At 39.9% G+C, this 20,936-nt stretch overlaps 2 protein-coding genes across 5 annotated transcripts in view; one reads left to right on the top strand and one right to left on the bottom strand.

The window, feature by feature from the left end:
- LOC117826557 (MAGUK p55 subfamily member 7-like) overlaps nucleotides 1–1,017 on the bottom strand; it is a 41,928-nt gene extending 40,911 nt beyond the window's left edge. The window contains exon 1 of one of the 2 annotated variants that reach the window (XM_034702690.1): nucleotides 664–1,017. The gene's annotated coding sequence lies outside the window, so the exon portion shown is untranslated. The remainder of the gene's footprint in view (nucleotides 1–663) is intronic. The other variant, XM_034702691.1, reaches the window with a different exon arrangement.
- On the top strand, nucleotides 272–18,466 carry LOC117826558 (WW domain-containing adapter protein with coiled-coil-like). 3 transcript variants are annotated; one of them, XM_034702694.1, is made up of 13 exons: nucleotides 272–646; nucleotides 1,042–1,075; nucleotides 2,882–3,071; nucleotides 3,614–3,705; nucleotides 8,684–8,793; nucleotides 9,006–9,103; nucleotides 9,334–9,609; nucleotides 12,283–12,399; nucleotides 14,555–14,703; nucleotides 14,881–14,972; nucleotides 15,369–15,552; nucleotides 17,047–17,174; nucleotides 17,256–18,466. In XM_034702694.1, exons 1-13 carry the CDS (start codon nucleotides 606–608, stop codon nucleotides 17,323–17,325), a joined length of 1,581 nt encoding a protein of 526 aa, XP_034558585.1. In that variant the 5' UTR covers nucleotides 272–605; the 3' UTR covers nucleotides 17,326–18,466. The 3 variants fall into 3 exon arrangements, with proteins under 3 accessions (XP_034558585.1, XP_034558586.1, XP_034558584.1); XM_034702695.1 differs by having other exon boundaries at nucleotides 295–646; nucleotides 2,882–3,062; nucleotides 15,366–15,552; XM_034702693.1 differs by having other exon boundaries at nucleotides 296–646; nucleotides 15,366–15,552.
- Nucleotides 18,467–20,936: the final 2,470 nt, after the last annotated feature.

Here is a 20,936-nt window from a genome sequence, read left to right as displayed (position 1 = left end):
GAAATTATTTAAAGAATATAGTTTTCTTAATTTTGTAAGATAAATATAATTGAAGAGCTCATTTTCAAAAAACAGATATCTCAGTTTTTATACATTTTCAAAAAACATATTTCCTTTTAATATACATTTTTAATAAAGTTAGATTTTTAAGTAATAGAAAAAATGTGTTTTTTGAAACATTATTTAAATTTTTAAAAGTGAGTTATCTGTTTTCGCAAAACAACTCAATTATATTTTGTTATTTTGTTTTTCCGAGTCTGGTTGCGCTTTTATTCTGAAAGGTCGAAGCGGAAGTAGAATTTATCTAGCTAAACATTAACGAGGAGTTCTTCGTCTTATCCGTTTCCTCCTGACTCTGCTGCTTTTCGATGAGCTACATCGGCCAAGCCAACCGCATATCGTAACTACATGTCAGATGATGCACTGAGGGTGGTTTCTATCAAAGACCAGCCGCTATGCAGTGCTGGTGCTCGGTGCAGGGTTTATAAGTATCTGTTTGTCCGCATAGACTGAGAGTAGATATCAGAATATAGAGAACTGTGAAAGCAGACAGTCAGGAGGCCACGGTTCCCCCTCACACACATACATACATCACCACGGCCTTGATGGTGATGTATGCAAGGAAACCAACAAGAGTCAGCGATGGGTAAATCAAGCACAAACCTTAACATGTAGATGAATGTGTTCAGGTTTAACCTCCTATTTTTTATAGGCTGGGTTGTTGAGCTAGCTTGTATCCGTTAGCTGTCGATGTTAGCAGCTAGCGTTGACAGGCAGCAATTAGCCGTATTTCCTGTAGCTAGCTAGCTATGGTTAGCTAACGCAGAAGTTAATATTAAACCCTGCTTACTTAAAGTATATTAAGTCGAGCATATTCCAAACAATATTGCTCATTTTCTAAAATGAGAAAAACGCGAAAACAGTGCTTGCTAAGGCTGCTAACTTAGCTAACGGCTAATTAGCTTAAAATGCATCAAAAAGTGATAAAACCGGTAAAAACGTTTAAAACTAACAACCTGTGTGTTCTGTTTTTCTTCAAAGGTGCAACGACAGAAGGGATTCACAATCCTATCCGGTAAGTAGTGATCCATCTGTTCACAATCACCTGTCAATAAGTTCTGATCATATTTGTTGGTTTATTGTAGTTTAAAGGCTCATTAGAATACTTAATTACATATTTGAGATGCAGAAAAGCTTTCACAGAAGTCGCTACATACCGAAGTCCTTCAATGAGAAAGGAATCACTAAACCATATATAGTTAAAGACCCCAAAACACCAAATGTGGTGCTATTCAATATAGTAGTTGCCTTAATGGATACTATAATACTTTTAAAGGAAAATGCAGTCGTGTCTGTTTGTTAAATTACTTCATAGAGAGGGAATATTTAGGATCTGAAATCCATGTTGTGCAATAGCCTTGAGAAAATATGGTTAACAGTGCTTCCTAAACATTGTGAAATACCTACATGACTAGCATTTAAGTCAGGGGCTTCAAACTCATTTCAGTTCAGGGGCCACATACAGCCCAAGTTGATCTGAAGTGGGCCGGACCAGTCAAATCATAACACAATAACCCTATAAATAATGAAAACTCTAAATGTTTCCCTTTGTTTTGATGCAAAAAGTACAAGTACATTCTGAAAGTGTTCACATTCAATGAACTATCTTTCTACAAGAACAGCTGTTGTATTTGTTGCCATGATGAGTCTCAGAGGGCAGAATATTTTACTCTTTAAGCTCTGAAACCTGCTGCAAACACACCAAACACACAGGTTACCCATTCACCTCACCCAGAGTGTAATGTTTACTGCAAAAGAACAGATAGATTAAAATAATGAAGAAGGTAAAGTTGATTATTTTGGACCCTCGGCTCCAGCATAAACAGTAGTGCTAGTGTTAGTAGTTAGTGGATCATCTTATAGTGCTCTAACAAGTCTTTATGAATCTCAACCGGAATATGCAAACAGCAAGTAATCTACTCTCTAATCACTTTGAGAAAAAAAGTCCAGGAAAAACATTGCAAAGTTGTTTCACGGGCCGGATTGGAACCTCTAGCCCGCGGTCCGCATGTTTAACACCCCTGCACTAAACCATATAGTTAAAGACCCCAAAACGCCGGTCCTTAAGACAAATGTGGCACTATTCAATATAGCAGTCACCTCCATGGCTACTATAATACTTTTACAGGAAAATGAAGTTGTGTCAGTTTGTTAAATGACTTCACAGAGAGGGGATATTTAGGATCTGAAATTCATGTTGTGCAATAGCCTTGACATATGTTAAGAAAACATGGTTAACGGTGCTTCCTAAACATTGTGAAATACCTACAAACATGAGCAACATTTTAGTGGTTTCCTGTTGAACATATTCAACAAATACTCTGCAAAGGCGGTGGAGCTGTATACTTGAATTAAATTATTCTCACACACCCACAAATATAAAAAATATTCAAAATTATTTCAAGATTTTGATCATCATAGTTAGATTTCTCCAGAATAGACTCCATATGTGAAATACTGCTGCTCAAAACTTGTATTGAGCATATACATTACTACTGAGACTAGAAAAGCGGCCTTACAAAACTCTACGCCTATGCAAGTGATGTATTTATTTTCGAAGCCAGATTTCATGACATAATCTCCATGAATCAAACCATCTTGTGTGTATGAGTCACAAGATGTTACATTCAGCCAGTCTGCTCTGACATGCAGTTTATTTGTGAGGTTATGTTTATCAACGTGATGAGGATGCAAGATTAGCAGTATCAGCACTTTCTTCTCTCTGAAGCTTCTATTGGTATTAACTGCAAGTGGACAATGTCAACAGTGTGAACATGAGCACATCTCAACAAGTCTCTCCTCTGTTCTTCATTTAATCCAGACCCATAAATCTCAGCCAAAGAGCCAGTCCAGCAGCCTTCACCGTTATGACAAGGTGCGCGATGGTTCCTCAGACCCTACACCCCCTTACAAAATGCTGCGACGCTCAGATGAAAGTCCTGTCAGCCGGCATGGAGACGGAGCGGGACACGGCAAGGCAAAAACCTCTCACACAGTCAGAGGTAAAAATGGTAAGTTAGTACTGGAGGCTAAACATTTGCATGCAGTTCCGATTTCTATCTTAGAACAAGGATGAGGAAAAGGAAAAGGCAGCATCTCAGTCCTCTTAGAGCTTCATATGAATAGGTAACATCACATGCTTGTGGTTACAGGCCTACTCAACTCTATCTCAGTTTACTGTACAAAATATGAACTCACCAAAAATGTATTTTGATATTTATCAATGAATCTAATGTTACAGTTAGACTTCTGTGTGTTGAATTCTTGACACTTTAATCTTGTTTCGTTATGAATTCAACACTCTTTAGACGTAGAGAGCAGTTTGCTGAGAAGCCAAATCTTAATCTAGGAAGTGTAATGAGGATCGCAAGGTTTTAAATGATTGTCATTTACTTTCAGATCACAGTTACATCGATACATCAACTGTTTAAATGTTCATACTTTGAGCCTAAAGCAGTTGCACACAAATGCAGTTGCAGCTGTCACTGAGGATCCGGTCCTCTGCAGATCACTGTGTTATATCCTGTCTCCTGATAAATGGCTTTGTTTGCAGGGACCAGCGGCTCTCCTCAGGAGAACTCTCACAACAACAGCACCCACCACAGCTCCGACTCGCATGCAACTCAGAGCAAGCCTGCAGACAGGGTAAGATGTTGTCCACTGTTATCTGATGATAAACCCTCAGGCTTTCCTGTAGAATTTGCTGTCACGCTACTTTGGAACATGGTATGTGGGGCATAATGTAGAGGCATCTCTCCCTCTCTATATGCAGACTTTTTTTTCCCACAACAGGGCACAGTGAAAACGTCAGATTCCTCTGGTATGCTCTCTGTGAGGAGTAGCCGATCTATTAAGATTCTATGAGACACCTTTGATAATGTATATGTCATCTATAAAGTTGGCTGCACCCTATGCACCGGTGCCAAAAATATACCAGTATAAACTGCACAGAGAGGTATTCTACTGTGGTGTGATATTTCACCCAGAAGATGGTGCTTGAAGAAGCAAGCTGGAATCATAGCGCGGCGGACCAGTCTAGCAGCGTCACTTTCATTTTCGTCAGTAATGTTTTTCTCCTTCATTAGGTCATCGTCATACACCTTTAAAAAGAAGGTGGTATGCTATGGGGTTCTGGTTAGATTAGAGAGACTCCTCAATTTAAGACAAGAAGTGACGAGTGGAGGGGGCTTGCCTGAGTCTCTGGGAATCAGTTGTTGGCAGTGGATCTGTCTGTACCTCACGAAATCAATGACCCCACAGGCTGGGTCAACAACAGTACATACACTACCGGTCAAAAGTTTGGACACACCTTCTCATTCAATGGTTTTTATTTATTTTAATTGTAGATTAATACTGAAGACCTCAAAACTATGAAATAATCTGGTTTTGCCATAATCTGGATTACAACAGTAGTCAAATAGGACTATCCATTGTGTACTAACCCTACCTCTGAACAACGCAACTGATGGTCTCAAACACATTAAGAAGGCAAGTCATTCTACAAATGAACTCTTTACAAGGCTCATGTTAATTAGAAACCATTCCAGGAGACCACTTCATGAAGCAGACTGAGAGAATACCAAGTGTGTGCAAATCTGTCATGAAGGAAAAAGGGGGCTACTTTACAGAATCTAAAATATAAAACATATTCTGCTTTGTTTAACACTTTTTTGTTAATTAAATAATTCCATACATGTTCTTTCATAGTTTTGATGTCTTCAGTATTAATCTAAAGTGTTTTAAATAATTAATATAAATAACCATTGAATGAGGTGTTTCCAAACTTTTGACTGGTAACGTATCTGCACAGACGATACATGTTTCAGAACGCAATCAAAGGCATAACGCAGGAGCACAGTTTAAATCTTTTCCCCTTGCATGTCCCCTGAAAACAGACTGCGTCATATATAACGGTGTGATTTGTATTCCAGATTTTATGGAAATAATCTAATTATAATCCGTCACTAGTTGGAGCCACAATAAGACTGATCACAACTAACTTTGTCTGTTGTGACGGTGACTGCCACAGTTTGTTAGCACAATGAATAAGTCTACTAATTTTGACATGCTTAAAGCAAGCAGGAGGGGATGTGTAATGATACTCATTTAGTGCATATATGAAAGTCAACCTCATGACAGGTTAAAAAAACAACAATGTTTAAGATTTATAACATGGTGTCACACAGACTGACGGGTAACATGTTGATGGAATAGTTTTGGTGATGGTCCTGTATTGTCAGGCGCATCATCAGTGCCTTTTTAGTCCAGGGATTGATGCGAGCTTTTGCCGCACTTTGAAGCTTCTGATGTGTACATTTATGTTTCTCTTGGTGTCACAAAAAGCTCACAAAGGAACGACTGATTCTAACCGTTACAGGTATTACAACCTCAATACTAAAAAAGTTGGGGCTCTGCGTAAATGTTGATTAAAACAGATGTTGATGGTATGAAAATGATTTAAACCCTATAGTTAATTGGATATAAGGCAAAAAAAACAGAGCAAATTTGAATTTTTGTTTTGTTTTGTCTTTATAAAAATACATGCTCATTTTAAATATGCAGCCAGTAACATGTTCCTTGGGACAGGGGTATGTTTACCTTTGTGTTCACCCACATATTCTCTCTTAAACACTGTACATGTTTGGGAACCAAAGACATCAGTTTCCTGAGTTTAGCAAAATGAAATGTTGTCCCGATAAAGGATTTCATCCGCTCAACAGTCTAGGGTCCCCTTAGTCATATTTTTAGTTCCATGATGCACAAAATGCTTTCAATGGCTGACAAGTCTGGACTGCAGGAAGGCCAGGTAACCATCAGGATTCTTCTACTACAGAGCCATGCTGTTGTTGTAAGTGCAGAATGTGATTCAGCATATCTTGTTAAAATATGCAAGGTCACTGAAAAAGAGCATTATTGGGATGTCAGCAGATGTTGCAGATGTTGCTCCAAAAACTGGGTATAATGTTAAGCATTATGGTGCTTTCCTATTTCTTAGGCACTACTTATGCATGCCAATACTAGTGCGGATGCTTGCTTTTGAGCTGTGCACTGATGAAAAGCTCGGTGGTCATTCCTCTCTTTGGAGCAGAGGACGTGGCATTTATGATTTCTAACAAGAATGTCAAATTTTGGTTTCGTCAGACCACAGGACAATTTTCCACTTTGCCTCAGTCCATCTCAAACAGACTTTGACCCAGAGAGGTTGCTGATGTGTCCTCAGCAAGTTTTAACAACACTGTGACAAACTGTGTTCACTAAAAATGTTTTTTGGAATTAATTTTTTTAAGCCAATGCAGTGATTTCCACTACAGACTCGTGTCTGTTTTTGATGCAGTGCAGCCTGAGGGTCTGAAGATCACCATCCAGTATTGGTTTTCAGCCTTGTCCCTTTTGCACAGACATGTATCCCGATTCTTTGAACCTGTTAATGATATTACACACTGTAGATGATGACACCCTTACATTCTTTGCAGTTTTACACTGAGGATCTTTATTTTGAAATTTAGTCTCTCACAGATCTCTTCTCATCTCTGGAGTCCCCTCTTTCTACCTAGTCATGTTACTAACCTGTTACAGATTACCCTCATTAGTTGGGAGATGTTCCTTTTTAGGTGTTTTTAGCAATACTCAACTTTTTCAGTGTTTTGTTGTTCTCCTCATTTTTTAAAAATGTGTTGCTGGCATCAAACTATAAACAAACATATATTTTTCATAAAGCAGTAACGTTTTTCAGCTTCAACATTTTATAATTTGTCTTAGTCTTTGCATCATTATTTTGCAAACCATCACAATCTGTTCTATCAACATTTCACACAGTGTCTCAAATTGGTGGGGTTTAATTGGGGTTGTACAAGGCTGCAGAACCACCTAGTGTTGTAGTACTCAAGGCCGGTCTTGGTCTTGAAGCCGCTTATTTCAGGTCTCGGTCCCGTCTCAGAATCGAAAGCATTTTTACTCGGTCTTGTCTCGGTCTCGGACTGGACGGACTCTGTATTGTATATCAAGACCGGTCGAGACCACCACTGATACACTCTGTCCCTGTCATTACTGTGATAAGAGAAAAAATGAAACTTGAGTCAAAACAAAGGCAACAAAGACAAGACCAAACCTTGTTTGTTGCTGTCAATAATATTCAAAGCAAACTTAAATAAAATAAACAGAAGTCTTTTATTTTGTTAACTCTCATAATGATTTTTCATTGATATATTTGGTCTTGGCCTTGTCTCAGTATTGCCCTGCCTTGGTCTTGGTCTCGACTCGGTCTCGATCCCTAAATGTCTTGGTCTCGGTTAATGTGGTCTTGACTACAACACTAGAACCACCATGTTTTATAAACAACGATCAACCTGTTGAGACAGGATGACAAATTGATGTCTCTTGGTACAGGGAGTTAGATTAATCAGATCAGTTTTAACTGTGATCAGTTTATTGATCCATGAATACACTGACACTGACATGCATACATTGGTTATATACTACATGGCCTAACACAGACCTGTTTGATACTTTCCTTAACAGAATTGATAAACCACACATTGATTTTGTAAGATTACAAACCTTTCTGAAATCACACATCTATCATGAAATCACAGGTTGTCTCATTTGCTTTCACATAACAAACTAAATGCACCAGACTCTTATTAAAGGGGACAAAGATCTACTCTTTAAAGCTGTCTTGGTTCGGTTGTTTGGTCGAACCAGGGTGAGATTGACAGCTTCACACTCACCTAATTAAACTGTACTAAAATGCTGTATCCGAGCACTTTCTGTAACCTAACTATTGGGTAAAGTCCGACCCTGTTTTGCAGTCCGGCTGGAGGGAGCTTGAAGAATCAAGGTTATAGTTTGCTTGATATAAGCCACCTGATTATCAAGCCCCGGCCCTTTCTGCTCTGCTTCAGGATCTATAGACATACAGTAGCTGTCCATATTATTTTTCGGGCCTACACTTGTCGAACTCCTGGACTTAACAGTATTTATGATCATTATTATTCAACATACCTGCCCCCCATATCAAGGGAGCCCAGATTTTTGTTGTTCACATGAAGCGATCAGTTTGCTCCCTTTCTCATGTTGAGACAATTCATACGAACACGCCACTTAACAGCATTTTTATCACATTTATGTTACCACTGACTTTTTCAAACTGTGTTGTAGTGTTTTAAATGTCCAATATGTTATTGCCAACATCCATTATGTCCACATAGTGTGATTCATAAAGTGTGAAATGAAAGCAGCAGTGAGAAACGTTACATGCTGCTGGTTCATGAGTCCTTGTGAAGGTACTCCTGTTTCCTCTTTTAGCGGTCAAAAGTAAATGCTTTGCTGGAGTTTGCCCCGCTGGCAGCTGGTAGAGACATTAGAAATAACTGTATAGATAGACTCACATTAGCTGATGGCTTTTCTGCATATTTAAGGTCATATAGAAGCTCTGGTATTAAATTGAGACTACTGCATAGCCAGTTAAAAACTCCTTACAGTAGGTTTCAATTTGTCAGACTTGAAGAATGCTTGAACTTTTTACCCCATCACAGAGATTATAAAGTGAGCTTTCTTTTTTTTCACTCATCATAATTTCTCTTCTAATCACGGACATCTCATGTCCTGTCTCTGTTGACACCAGGAGCCCGCAGATGACTGGACAGAACACATCAGCTCCTCTGGGAAGAAGTACTACTACAACTGTAGAACTGAGGTCTCCCAATGGGAGAAGCCCAAGGACCTGTTGGAAAGGTAGGCCAGTTAAATAGAGCATCAGCAAAGATAATCTCAACTGTTCAATAAATGAAAACCTGAAAATAATATAAATTGTCTTAATTTTGCTGAGTCACAAAATCTTGCAGTGCCCCAGTCCTAACAGGATATCACAAGCTGAGGGAGCAGGGTTAAAATGCAGCTTGCATGTTGCGCATCTTAACTGTTGCTTTTTGTTTATTCTGCCTCAGGGAACAACGACAGAAAGACTCAATCAAGATGGCGGCGAACAGTTTCCCCAGGGACATGGACTACAGACAAGAGGCCTTGCAGGACAAAGCCACAACAAGTAAATCTAGCAGATCTTTGAAATCCTGAGCAACATGCTTCTGTCTTTACTTCAACTTCTTCTGTAACATTTTCATCAGCATCTTTAATTCACTCAGTGAATAAACATTTCAGCTACAGAGAAAGCTTTTACTACAACTCACTCCATCTGTCCTCGCACAAAATTAACTTTATAAATAATAACACAATCAGGAGTGTAAATCTGTGTTCTGCTCTCCCTCTTTCCCTCAGAGACCACATCAGCAGACCAGTCGACTGCATCCAACTCCGGCCATTCCTCTTCCTCCTCTTCTCAGAGCCTGAACTCTGGTCCAGGTGCGCTAGGTTCCACCCCCTCCACAATGTCCTCCTCTTCCTCCTCCTCTTCGGGGCAGGTGCCTCAGTCTATTCAGTCCCCATCACCAGCGCTGCTGCAGGACCCGGCTCTCTTGCATCAGCTCCTCCCTGCGCTGCAGGCAACTCTGCAGATGAATAACGGCAGTATGGACATGGCCAAACTCAATGAAGGTGAGGGTACACTCTACTCTTCCCTCTCTGTGATACTTGCGTCGAGTGTTGTCTAGTTTTTGCTGGATTATGTTATTAACGTAATCATCATAATGTACTCTTTTTAGGGAACTGTTCTATAGGTTGAGTTTCAGGGCAGGAAAATATTGCATAAGGTTACAGTCAGTGATGTGTGCAGGTAAGCCTAACAAAAACGTATCTTCGATTCCATGGTTGGTAATGTTTCTATGTGAATGGATTCTTATCAGTCGTCTTGCGGGATGAATGAAAATCAACTGAACATTCAATTCATGGTCAAGTTAGAATATCCATCTGCTTGTTTAATATATATTACAAATGGAAAAAGATGGTACAGTTTAATTGAAGGTTGGGATGGACTATGTGAACAGGACATTTGTAGGAAGATTTTCTCACTAAGCTCTACTTCTCAGAGCTTCAGCTATAATGTCCTCTAAGAGGCACTTTGTGGTACAACACAGCATACAAACATTAAAAGTACATCAGACACACACAAGGTCCAAATACTCCACAGTAGCTGTTATCATTACTGCAATAAGACCACATCAGCAGACATGACAAGTATTCACAGTAATTGTCAGTGCACTTTGACGGAAATGAGACTATGACGAGCTAAAGTGATTCACTGATAATAAAAACTCTGACGAACATATGTTTTGATTTTGTTAACGAGACGATGACGAGACGAAAACATTAGTGGGCGACCACCGGACATTAAGAATCCATGTTTTCCCCCGCTGTGCGTCTAATCTTTAAAGATAAAAATTGAGTTATATCGCTTGGTCACCTGCCTGCAGCAGGTATGTTTTATGAACCAGCTCTCCTGACCTCCATGTATCTGTCTTATCTTCATTGAGGATTTTTACCCCCGGATGTGCGATAGTGACAAAGAGACAGCTGGGGTACGCCTGTTTAATATTTGATGTTTGCCGTTTTTGCCGCCATTACCGTAAAAAGCTCCGCGTCTAAAGCTTGATTTAATCCAGTTTGGTGATACATCAGACACATTTAGTAAGTTTGATCAACTCCTAGTCATCAAAGATGCAGATACATTTCAGAGTGCCGTGAACTGACTGTCTGTCCAGTACGCCTGTCACTGCAGGTGCATTCAAGGACTGTCGTAAATGTGCAATACAGTCCTTTCATGTCATTTCTCTGTGAATCAAGAGAATCTAAATACAGTCACAGTGGCCAAAGGCTGAATTATTTAACTTAAGATATTACACGTAAGCAAAAGTGTTAAAAGAGTGAAATATTAACGATTTTAGCACTTGGTACAACTCTGATACCGATATCTGATCAACTACATTAATTATTTAAAGAGTGAAAAGGTTTTAGTAAAAAATCAAAGACTAAAATGAGACTATAATGTTTTGAGTCTGTCCACTAAAACTATTAAGGGCTAAAAAGACTAAAATGAGACTAAAACTAACAGGCATTTTCGTCTAAAGCCTAAGACTAAATCTAAAATAGCCGCCAAAATGAACACATTGCAGAGCTTTGCAGTTGAGACACCTTTAAACATGAACAAGGCAAATGTCACAACTTTTAACACTGTTGCTGTTATCACTACTGCTTCTGGTTTAAGTTACTCTATAGTGATAAGCTACTTAGCAATGCTCTCACCAGCTTTGCTGTTGCCTGAATTGCAGGACAGGATCCATGATTAAAAACCCTCCATGTTGATTAGCCTACATAATCTAATGTTTTTGCCCTAGTGTCAACAGGCAGAGGTGAAGTATGGTGCTACGAAAGGACCAATGAAAACTTTGTTACTGTAGTCACTTTTTATCATAGCGTCATATTAAGGAGGCTGCTGCAGAATTTCCCACTGTAGCTTTAACACAACCTTGTGTACAGAGTGAGGTCCTCTAGAAACCATACTGGCTCTAATACAAAACATTTGAAAGATTGCAGTGTTATATTTTTCATTGGTTTGAATACTGACTGAATACACAGCCTGCTATAGAAAGAGTGGTAGAAGTTTGAAGAGTGACACAGCGTTTTTTTCAGCCTAGTTGAACCTACAGGAGATTGAATAAGTCAAAGACAAGTGATACCTGGAGTGCAGAAATAGACTGTGGCGTCAATCATTCGCCGTGCAGACACAAGTTACTGCTGTCTCATGATGGAAAAGAGAAATGCTAACTGCAGGCAAACATATTTTTGACAGCCTTCAAAAGTCTGACTTGGGAGTTTGACAGATTTTTCTTCTTTTTGAATTTCACTAGAGTCAATATTTTATGAAGGACTGTGTTGTACTTTGATGAATAGTATCCCAAGTCAACTTTCTTACAGGATGAGTTCGATGTGTGGTAGCTTCTCTACAAAAACGGGTCTAAAATGAGGCCTGTCTTGTGATCAGTCCCACCCTGATGTGTGTGTGTGTGTGTGTGTGTGTGTGTGTGTGTGTGTGTGTGTGTGTGCTTTGATTGTGTAACTAATGTGCGACTGCTCTTCTAACCAGGGCGATATAATGACATTTACATGACCAATGTGAAAATATCAATCTTTCCTCTGATGTTATTATCCGGACTGTGTTTTCTGACCTAACCATGCGTGTGTGTGTCAATGCCACTCACCTGTTGTGCGTCCTTGCTAACTCACCTGTGTGTACTTGTGTGTGTGTGTACGTTTCCTCTTTCCTCCCTCCAGTCTTGGCAGCTGCTGTCACCCAAGCTTCCTTGCGGTCTGTGCTTCATAAGCTCCTCACTGCTGGACCTGCTTTCAACGTCACTGCTCTGCTCTCAGCTGCTCAGCACTCCAACCAAGGTACGGCCTCCTCGCTGTTTCTCACCATCTGCTACGAACACTAATGCCCCCCCCCCCCCCTTTTTTTTTCCTGTCCCTGCAAATTTTGACAATGACCTTTGGTAAATGAATCTCAGGTTTGCAGCAAATATTGCTCCAGAGAATCACAGATTAAACATAGCTATGTAGAGTGATAATAAATGGTTCCACATAGGAATGTGTGGTAAAATATGATCACAGTTTTTTTCCATATTGAAATATATTTTAATTTATCACAGGTATAATTTATTAATCTCGCCAATTTTATATTCAATACATGATATTACTGATAATGAAGGAGACCTGGAAACATCAGAAGTTTAGTTAGTAAAACTTTTGAATAAAGCTTGCAGGATGAAGTAAGCATGCTTTAAGTGTCTAGTGCACATCTCTAAAGCTGGATACTTTTTTTAAGGGTAAAAATACCCTACCGTCAAAAGTTTGGAAACACCTTCTCATTCAACGGTTGTTTATTTTAATTATGTGAAACACTGTAGATTTAATACTGACGGCTTAAAAACTATGAAAGAACATATATGGAATTATTTGATTAACAAAAAAGTGTTAAACAAAGCAGAACATGTTTTATATTTTAGATTCTGTAAAGTAGCCCCCTTTTTCCTTCATGACAGCTTTGCACACATTTGGTATTCTCTCAGTCTGCTTCATGAAGTGGTCTCCTGGAATGGTTTCTAATTAACATGAGCCTTGTCAAGAGTTCATTTGTAGAATGACTTGCCTTCTTAATGTGTTTGAGACCATCAGTTGTGTTGTTCAGATGTAGGGTCGGTACTCAATGGATAGACCTATTTGACTACTGTTGTAATCCAGATTATGGCAAAACCAGATTATTTCATAGTTTTGATGTCTTCAGTATTAATCTACAATTTCAAAAATAATTAAAATAAATAAAATCCATTGAAGGAGAAGGTGTGTCCAAACTATTGACCGTTAATGTATAATATCAAAAATTTAACATAAATGAAAGAAGCAGCATCAGGTTAACAGTCATGGTCTTTCTCAAGCTCTTCAACAGACACATGACATCAGAAAAGGCTGTGAGCTGAGCGACCAGAGCTTGGTTTTTATAGATCAGTTGGTTTAGTAGCATACCTTCAGTGCTCCCTAGTCACAGGGTTTTTAATTGGAGCTGGAAGCCAAGCTAATGCGGCAGTGTTGAGAACTGCAGTTCCTCAAGTGTCCGCTTGAGGCTGGCTCCCGAAGTACCGGAAACCACATACACACCAATTCAAAAAAAGACGATCAAACAGCAGAAATAAACATGTTTACAGCCTGGTACAAAAGACCAGTGTATTCTGGACAGCTCACTTCTGGTACGAGGAGGCTCAAAGCCCGCCTCTTTACCTCACACTAGCTTGACAGCAGTTAAGTTGACTTCAGCATATCCAATATGGTTTCCACTGCCGACTGGCTTCAAAACAGCGCTTCAGAAACAGATGGGTGACGTCACGGATACTATGTCCATTATTTATATAGTCTATGGTTAAAACACCAGAAAGTTTTGCGGTAATCACATTGTTATCAACAATCCCCTCATCTTTGTGTTAACAGGAACTCACCTCCTCTGTTACTTTTTGTCAGACACTTCAAGCATTTTTGACAGCAGTTGACATTAATGTCTTTAACTGGCAGCATAAAAGGCTTTGCAGCAGGAGGCTGGTGTGTACTTTAAGCCTAGGCAAGAAACTGCTCATTAAGTGGCTTTTTTCTGCTCTTTGATCTCACCGCATCGTGGAAAAATGTCAATAGTTTGTCATTCTTATGGGAGTAAGTGTTATCGATTTTCCCTACTGAGGTACTTAAATCATGCAGCACTATGTTCAATCATTTAGTCCAGTGAGTTCTCTGTGAGAATGGAAGTGTTTGTTGCAACAAGTAAATCAGATAAAGGCTCCAACGTGAAGCCCCTTCCTGTGTAGTGTTACAGCATTTTATTTTGCTGCTTTCTTTTACTGACTTTTCATAAAGGTGCAGTTTGAACCCACAGCATGGAGCCCGCTCTCCTTGTTGATACATTTTTCATATTTGTTCAAGGCTATCATTCTATATTTATCTTTGTAAGTGAATAGAATCAAAAGAAAAACATAGTGCCAATCCTTTTGTCTTCCTGTTTCAGCCCAGCACTCCAGTCAGTCCCCCGTCTCTCTGACATCGGATGCATCATCACCGCGGCCGTACGTCTCCCCACGTAACGGCACACCACAGAGCAACCAGAAACCCTTCATGGGTCTGCACCAAGGCAACATCGCATCCTCACTAACGAGGGTGAGTCCAACCAGAACCTACAGTAACAAAAACTAACTAATCTTGCAGAATGAAGCATTACTTTCCCTTTTCTCTCTACTCGCTTTGTCAAGATGGCCGATGTCTGCTGCATCTTCTTTGTGTTTTAATTTCTTTCTCTCTCTCTCTCTCTCTTGTCGCCTGCTCATCCCTCTTTAGGGCAGCATGTCTTCAGGTAAACAAGGATCAGTCCCCCTGTCCCAGATGGTAGAGAAGCGCCCAGAGGACCCCAGAACTCTCCAGCAGAGAAGGTAGAAGTATTGAGAAAACTGATTCACTCACTTATTTGATTAGAGATTTTTTAGATGCAAGAAACAAATTTTGCAGAGAGGTTTGTTCATTAGGGTAAAACACTTGAAAACACTGAGAAAAGTGATTTATTGCTCACTTCTCCTCACTTCGATATGCAGATGGAATAGAAATAAATGTTTGACACTTCAAGCCTCAAGTCAACTTTTAAAATCAGTGCTGAAATCCATACATTACTTTTGCTATTCACACAAATCCACACTAATATGAGCAGTGTGTGTGTTCATGAAATGACAGCTAACAGACTGAATAATCAGTAGTAACAGTGAATAATGTGTGAAAACACGAGGGAATCTGCTGCTACATTTTTATCCTAATAAGCTTTCTCGCTCCAGCAGCCAGGAGATGCTGTGCACGGGATCAAACCTACCTGGTGCTGCGTTGCCCCACGCCCCCTCCAGCAGCGCCAGCCAGCCCCTGTCTGACATCCCCGGCTCATTCACCCCCACCCTGGCAGCTCATTTTGATGAGAACCTCATCAGACATATCCAAGGTTGGCCTTCAGAGAACACTGAAAAGCAGGTACAGTCCAACACAGAGGGTCACAGAGGAATGGAGGGATTCTAGTCAGCCTTTCTTTTTTCTTTTTACAGCTCTTGTATCGTTTGAAAAGTCTATCCTGTGATTTCATCAACACAATCAGTCCGTTGGCGCCACTTTCAGTTCATTCTTCCACCCCTTTCTGTTGAATAGTCTATCAATTAGTTGTGTATTTTTCTCAGAGTCCAGGAGATGTTACAACAAAAGACTTTATGTGTTGGATTAGTCATCACAAGGTCCGATCACTGGGTGTTTCAGCAGTTTTCAGACTTACCTGAAGGTATTTTTTTTTTTCAGAGCTTGTAAAGAAACTCTAGAAGCCACAACATGTCCGTGACAGGGGAGCAAGACAGTTTGTAAACCAGCCATGACCCCTTGCTACATGTCATCCTAAAAACTAACTTGCCATGTTCTGTCAATTAAAACCTTAATTTATTATCAAAAGGACATTGAGGTTTCCCTCATTTCCAATGTCGTCAAGATAACAGGCACATCAGACACAACAAAACAAACACAATCACAAAACAATAGATTAATAAAAACAGGTATAATCTGAGACACAGTGGTCAGAGATTGAAGTCATAAGCTCTGCAATACAGGGAATAGATATCAACTTTAAAGTTTGTTAGAGGGTATTAAATTAGTTTAACCTGATTTAGTCTTCTGCGTCGAATCAACAGCGTAGTCTACGCCGTAGGTCTGCGTAGCTCCCGTACCTACGCATAGGCCTATGCACGTAGTTTATGTGCACCTCCTCCAAAATGTAACTACGTGTCAAATCGATAAAGACCGCAAGCCCTGTGATTGGTCAGCTCGGCGGTGTTGTATTTCCCGCTTTTACAACATTTCCTGGATCCCTGTACATCGGCCATACATCGACCGTGTATTTCATCTCCTCTGACGTGTCCTCTCTATTCTTCCCTGTAATCATGTCTGTATGACAAACAACAACATGTATCAGCTGTAAATTAAAATAACAGGCTCGGAATTGCTGTGAAAAAGTAAACAGAGAATGTAGTGGGGCCGGAATCTGACGACCCGACAATCAGAGAGACCTAACTGCCTTCAAGCGTTTCAGCAGAGTATTGCTGTGCGTCACAGTCGACGCAGAAGACTGTAGAGCTCATGTCTGCGTCAACCACTGCTGCATAAGGTCGACTCAGAAGTATAGACCAGCCTTTAGGGGCATCAATGGAGAATGCTAACCTACTAAGTTCAGTGTTAACTCGAGGGGCGTTCAGAACGAGCCAATCAGAAGAGTGAGTCATGTAGGATCCATTATTGGCAATGTAGCTGGGTATCTTTCCAGTAAGGGCCTTAAAAATATACAAATACCAGTGTTTGTTTTCGGCACATTTGCTCCAATCGGAGGATGTGCTGGAATATGATTTTGAGTCGTTTTCATTTATAATCTGAGATTATTAGCAACTGTTTCCAGAGTATCTTAACACTTTCTTCCCCTCCTCTTTCTGTCAGGCGGCCCGGTTGCATGAGGACATCCACAACATGGGCAGCTTGTACATGTCGGAGATCTGCACAGAGATGAAAAACCTGCGCTCCCTGGTCCGAGTGTGTGAAATCCAGGCCACACTGAGGGAACAGAGGTGAGGAAAGAGTGACATGATCACACTGGACAAGGACATTTACATCACACATTAACACACTTCTCTTCCCTTTTAATACAGAATCCTGTTTCTGAGGCAGCAGAGCAAAGAGCTGGACAAGTTGAAGAACCAGAACTCCTACATGGTGTGAGGAGCATAGCAGAAAAGAAAGGACTGGGATGGATGGACGACAGTGATTATAGAAAAAGAGGAATAGACATGGACAGCAAGCGACTACAGCCTGTTTATTCTCCAAACAAGAGCAACTGAGAAGAGCTGTCGGAGACGGACGAGACAGCGGCTGACACGGTGAAGCTCCATCATCCTGAACATGTCTTTTATTTCTTTCCTTTTTTTAAGAATTTGTTTTTCCAGTGTCCACCACACAAACACGTCCCGCTGAGTCGGACACTACCCGATGGACACAGAGGACCTGAGGCTCTTTTCAGACGGCACCTTCTCAGACTGTGAACCTTTTGGATTGTGTGTATCGTTTTGGGTTAACTTGTTTTCTGGTGTGTTTTTTTGATGTGTAGTGGTCAGGAAAAGATTACAATTCATTTCTTTGGGAAATCAACTAAAACAAAAACCATCTCATAATAATCGGTGTGACGCAGTTGTTTGGCAGGCGGGGGGCATCAAAACAAACTATTTGCTCTCCAATCTTCTTTAATGGACTTTGTCATGCATTGAAATGTATGGTTCAATGGCAGTGATGTTACTAATGTTATTTTTATTCACTATACTCGTCAGTGGTTTTTCCTGACCAGCGTGTCTTCGAGCTGGTTGGTTTTACATGTCAAGAGATTAGCGAAGACCTTTGGCCAGAACTTTGTGAAAATACTTAAATGTGCTTCAGTTCTTTTGTTCCAGCTGATTGGAATCTGCGTTCTGGTTCCAGTGGTACAAATGTACTGGTGCATTTGTGGCTAGCACACACTCCAGATGTTTCAAAGCCATTTTGAAAATATTGGACCTAGATTGGCTGCTAGTACATATGAGGTTGTATTCATTTATAGCCCTGCTGGCTGTTCTCTCTCTCTCTCTTTTCTCTTTCTCCCTTCAGCTATTTGTCTTTTTTTCTTTGTATGATTGTCCGCTTTTTGTTTCTATCCCAACTCTGATTTGGGACATTTTTCATTCCTTTTGTGCAGCTTAGCAAGAGATTGTGTAAAAGAGTAGAAAAGTGACTGAACTCCCAGTCATGTAAAGCTAAATTATTGTTGCACACGATTACGTCCTCGTAGTCATAATGGAAAACACACACAGACAGACACACACACACACACACACACACACAAACAAAAAAAAGATCCATGGAAAGACGATTTATTTTTACAATAAGGAGACTCATGTTTAGTTTGGTTGTTTGTTTTCAGCTGTCATAGCTGCGGCCCTTTTATGAACTGACTCTAGCCAGATCTGGCTACTTTTTTAAAGGGTTCACTCACGATGAGAGGGTATACTTTTTATACATTAAACTGCAGTCGTACACTTCTACACACATAAAGCAACTTTCTTTGTCTCTTGGCTATTCTTTTCTGTGTCCTTGAATAGTTTCCACCACATCTGATGTGCACACTTTTTTGGGGGGGTGGGATGGGGGGGGCTTTGTATTCCATAAAATATGAGAATAAAATATTATACCACATCTATGCCTGGCTCTCTCTTACTGTCCTTCTATGTAGACACTCATGTATGATTAAGGTTCTGTGTAAGCTGTATACATACTTCCTGCTGAATAATTAGGGTTGCAAAGAGGTGGAACACTAAATTTCCATGGGAAGTTAAGCTGGGGAATTTTGGAAACTGTCCATGGGAATTATGGGAATAAACTTGGAATTGAGGGTAATTTAATGGAATCATATCCAATCATAAATATTTGTTCTGTTATAAGCAGACATCCATCCAAAATAATATAATTAAAACAGATTTATTTATAAGTAGAACTTTATCAAGTGTTAAATATTTTATTGAACAATCAATTATTTCATTGAAGAACAAAAACATGAATGTTGAGTTAAATATTACTCATCCCACCCAACCCATTCAAAATTTAACAAAAATGCAATTCCAACAAAGTCCCATTCAAAAAATTTAAATAAAAAGAGCCCCTCTCCCTCCAAAAAAAGTCCCATTCAACATGCAAATAAAAAAGCATCTTCCCTCAAGCTTCTCATACCTAGCCTCTGCAGGATTCTAGAAATCATCAGTGCATGGGATGGAGGAAAGCACAATGCATGTAGAGGGCGTAGTCTCAATAGCCCTGCAGTAAGCAGTGTGCTATGTGCATGTGATTGAGGAATAGCATAGATATTCAACTGTACTTACATGAAATCTGGTTGATTTAGTCAGGATTATGGTAAAATATATATTTCCCAACTATATTTAAGTTCCCTATTAAGAGCCAGCCTTCAATTTAGTAAATTCCTGATTTATTTCCATACATTGTCGTTAATTCACAATGAAAGTTTCCAACTTTGAAAATTCCTGGAATTTTGCAACCCTATATATAATGCAGTTTGTCATTTTGCTAAATTAAAGTGTAATTATTCAGGTGGAGGACGGTTTCTGTGACAGCTTTGGGAAATGGAATGCGCAACAGGATCAGACTCTGCACTTTGTCAATGACTCCTCAGGTGTGTGAGTGTCTCCATGGTCTGCATTCATTTGCATCGTCAGCTCATTAATATTAAGTGTGTGTTGGCCTGCAGTTCCGTTTCTGTCCACATGATGGAGACAGTGAGCGAGCCTGATCTGAATCTGGTTCTGCTTATGTGTGCTTTTTCCCTCCATCAGATTAAAAACCTATTACTGTACATGTCATGAGTAAAATGTAGTCTAAACAAAAGCAGGCAGCTGGATAAAATCAGAATGGAGTTGACCTGCGTTATGATTCTGGGCCAACACTTGAGCCAACACACACACACACGGGTGCACAGATGATTGATGGTAATTGAACAGAGCTGCTGATTGACGGGGCAGAGGCATGATAAAAACTTAAATTGTGGGTTCAGATGTCAAAGCACTTCAGCATAGTGGTGTATCTATGATGACATTGAACTTGGCCTCCTGTTTGAACACGTCAGCAGCTTTTGCTGCTTGCACAGCTTTACAGTGAGATGGTGAGCCTTCTTCTTTATCATCTCTAAACTGGTGTCAACTCTTGGCAAACAGTTTCCCAAGAGTCCAACCTGTTCCTCTATATCATAAAAAATGCTGATCCCCCAGCCAGTTGCAGCTCTCATGCCAACTATAACAACTTTTAGTTTGTTTTTTTTAACTTGGCTAATATAAATGAGAAAAAATGCTCAACTGATACAAGTAATAGCACATCGCACAAGAGATGTTCAATACAGATTATACATTATACTGATATATGACCCAACTCTCTCACTGATCTGGCTGTTTAGGATGCTTGATTCAGATTGGTCAAAACCCCTTAGAGGCAAACTGATCACACATCATGTCAAATCAATCTATGGAAAGGAGAACCAGTTCTCACTTACAAACATGACCTGGCCAAGAGGCACCAACAGGAACATATACACAGGTAAACTACAGTCACAAATAGACATATAAACATAAAATAGAACCAAAGTGAATAAGTAAGAAGCAATGTGCGTGAGGTGTAAGAAAAGTATGTGTGTATTTATAAGTATGCATGTAAGTAAAGTCTGAAGTGATCAGTAGGAGGAACAGTCGACTACAATCTGTTGAAGTTTAAGGTTGAAGGTTGTGAGTGGAGTCAAAGTTGAAAGT

The sequence above is a fragment of the Notolabrus celidotus genome, chromosome 15, assembly GCF_009762535.1.
Source record: "Notolabrus celidotus isolate fNotCel1 chromosome 15, fNotCel1.pri, whole genome shotgun sequence".
NCBI classification, from domain to species: Eukaryota; Metazoa; Chordata; class Actinopteri; order Labriformes; family Labridae; genus Notolabrus; species Notolabrus celidotus.
This window is presented reverse-complemented; position numbering and strand designations above follow the sequence as displayed.

What these genes read in the sequence shown, in the direction of transcription:
- LOC117826558 (XM_034702693.1), top strand. Translation starts at nt 606, where the DNA reads ATGGTGATGTATGCAAGGAAACCAACAAGAGTCAGCGATGG. An exon ending in CATGGCCAAACTCAATGAAG is followed by an intron (nt 9,610 to 12,282) that starts GTGAGGGTACAC and finishes TCCTCCCTCCAG; the next exon opens with TCTTGGCAGCTGCTGTCACC. An exon ending in AGAACTCTCCAGCAGAGAAG is followed by an intron (nt 14,973 to 15,365) that starts GTAGAAGTATTG and finishes TTCTCGCTCCAG; the next exon opens with CAGCCAGGAGATGCTGTGCA.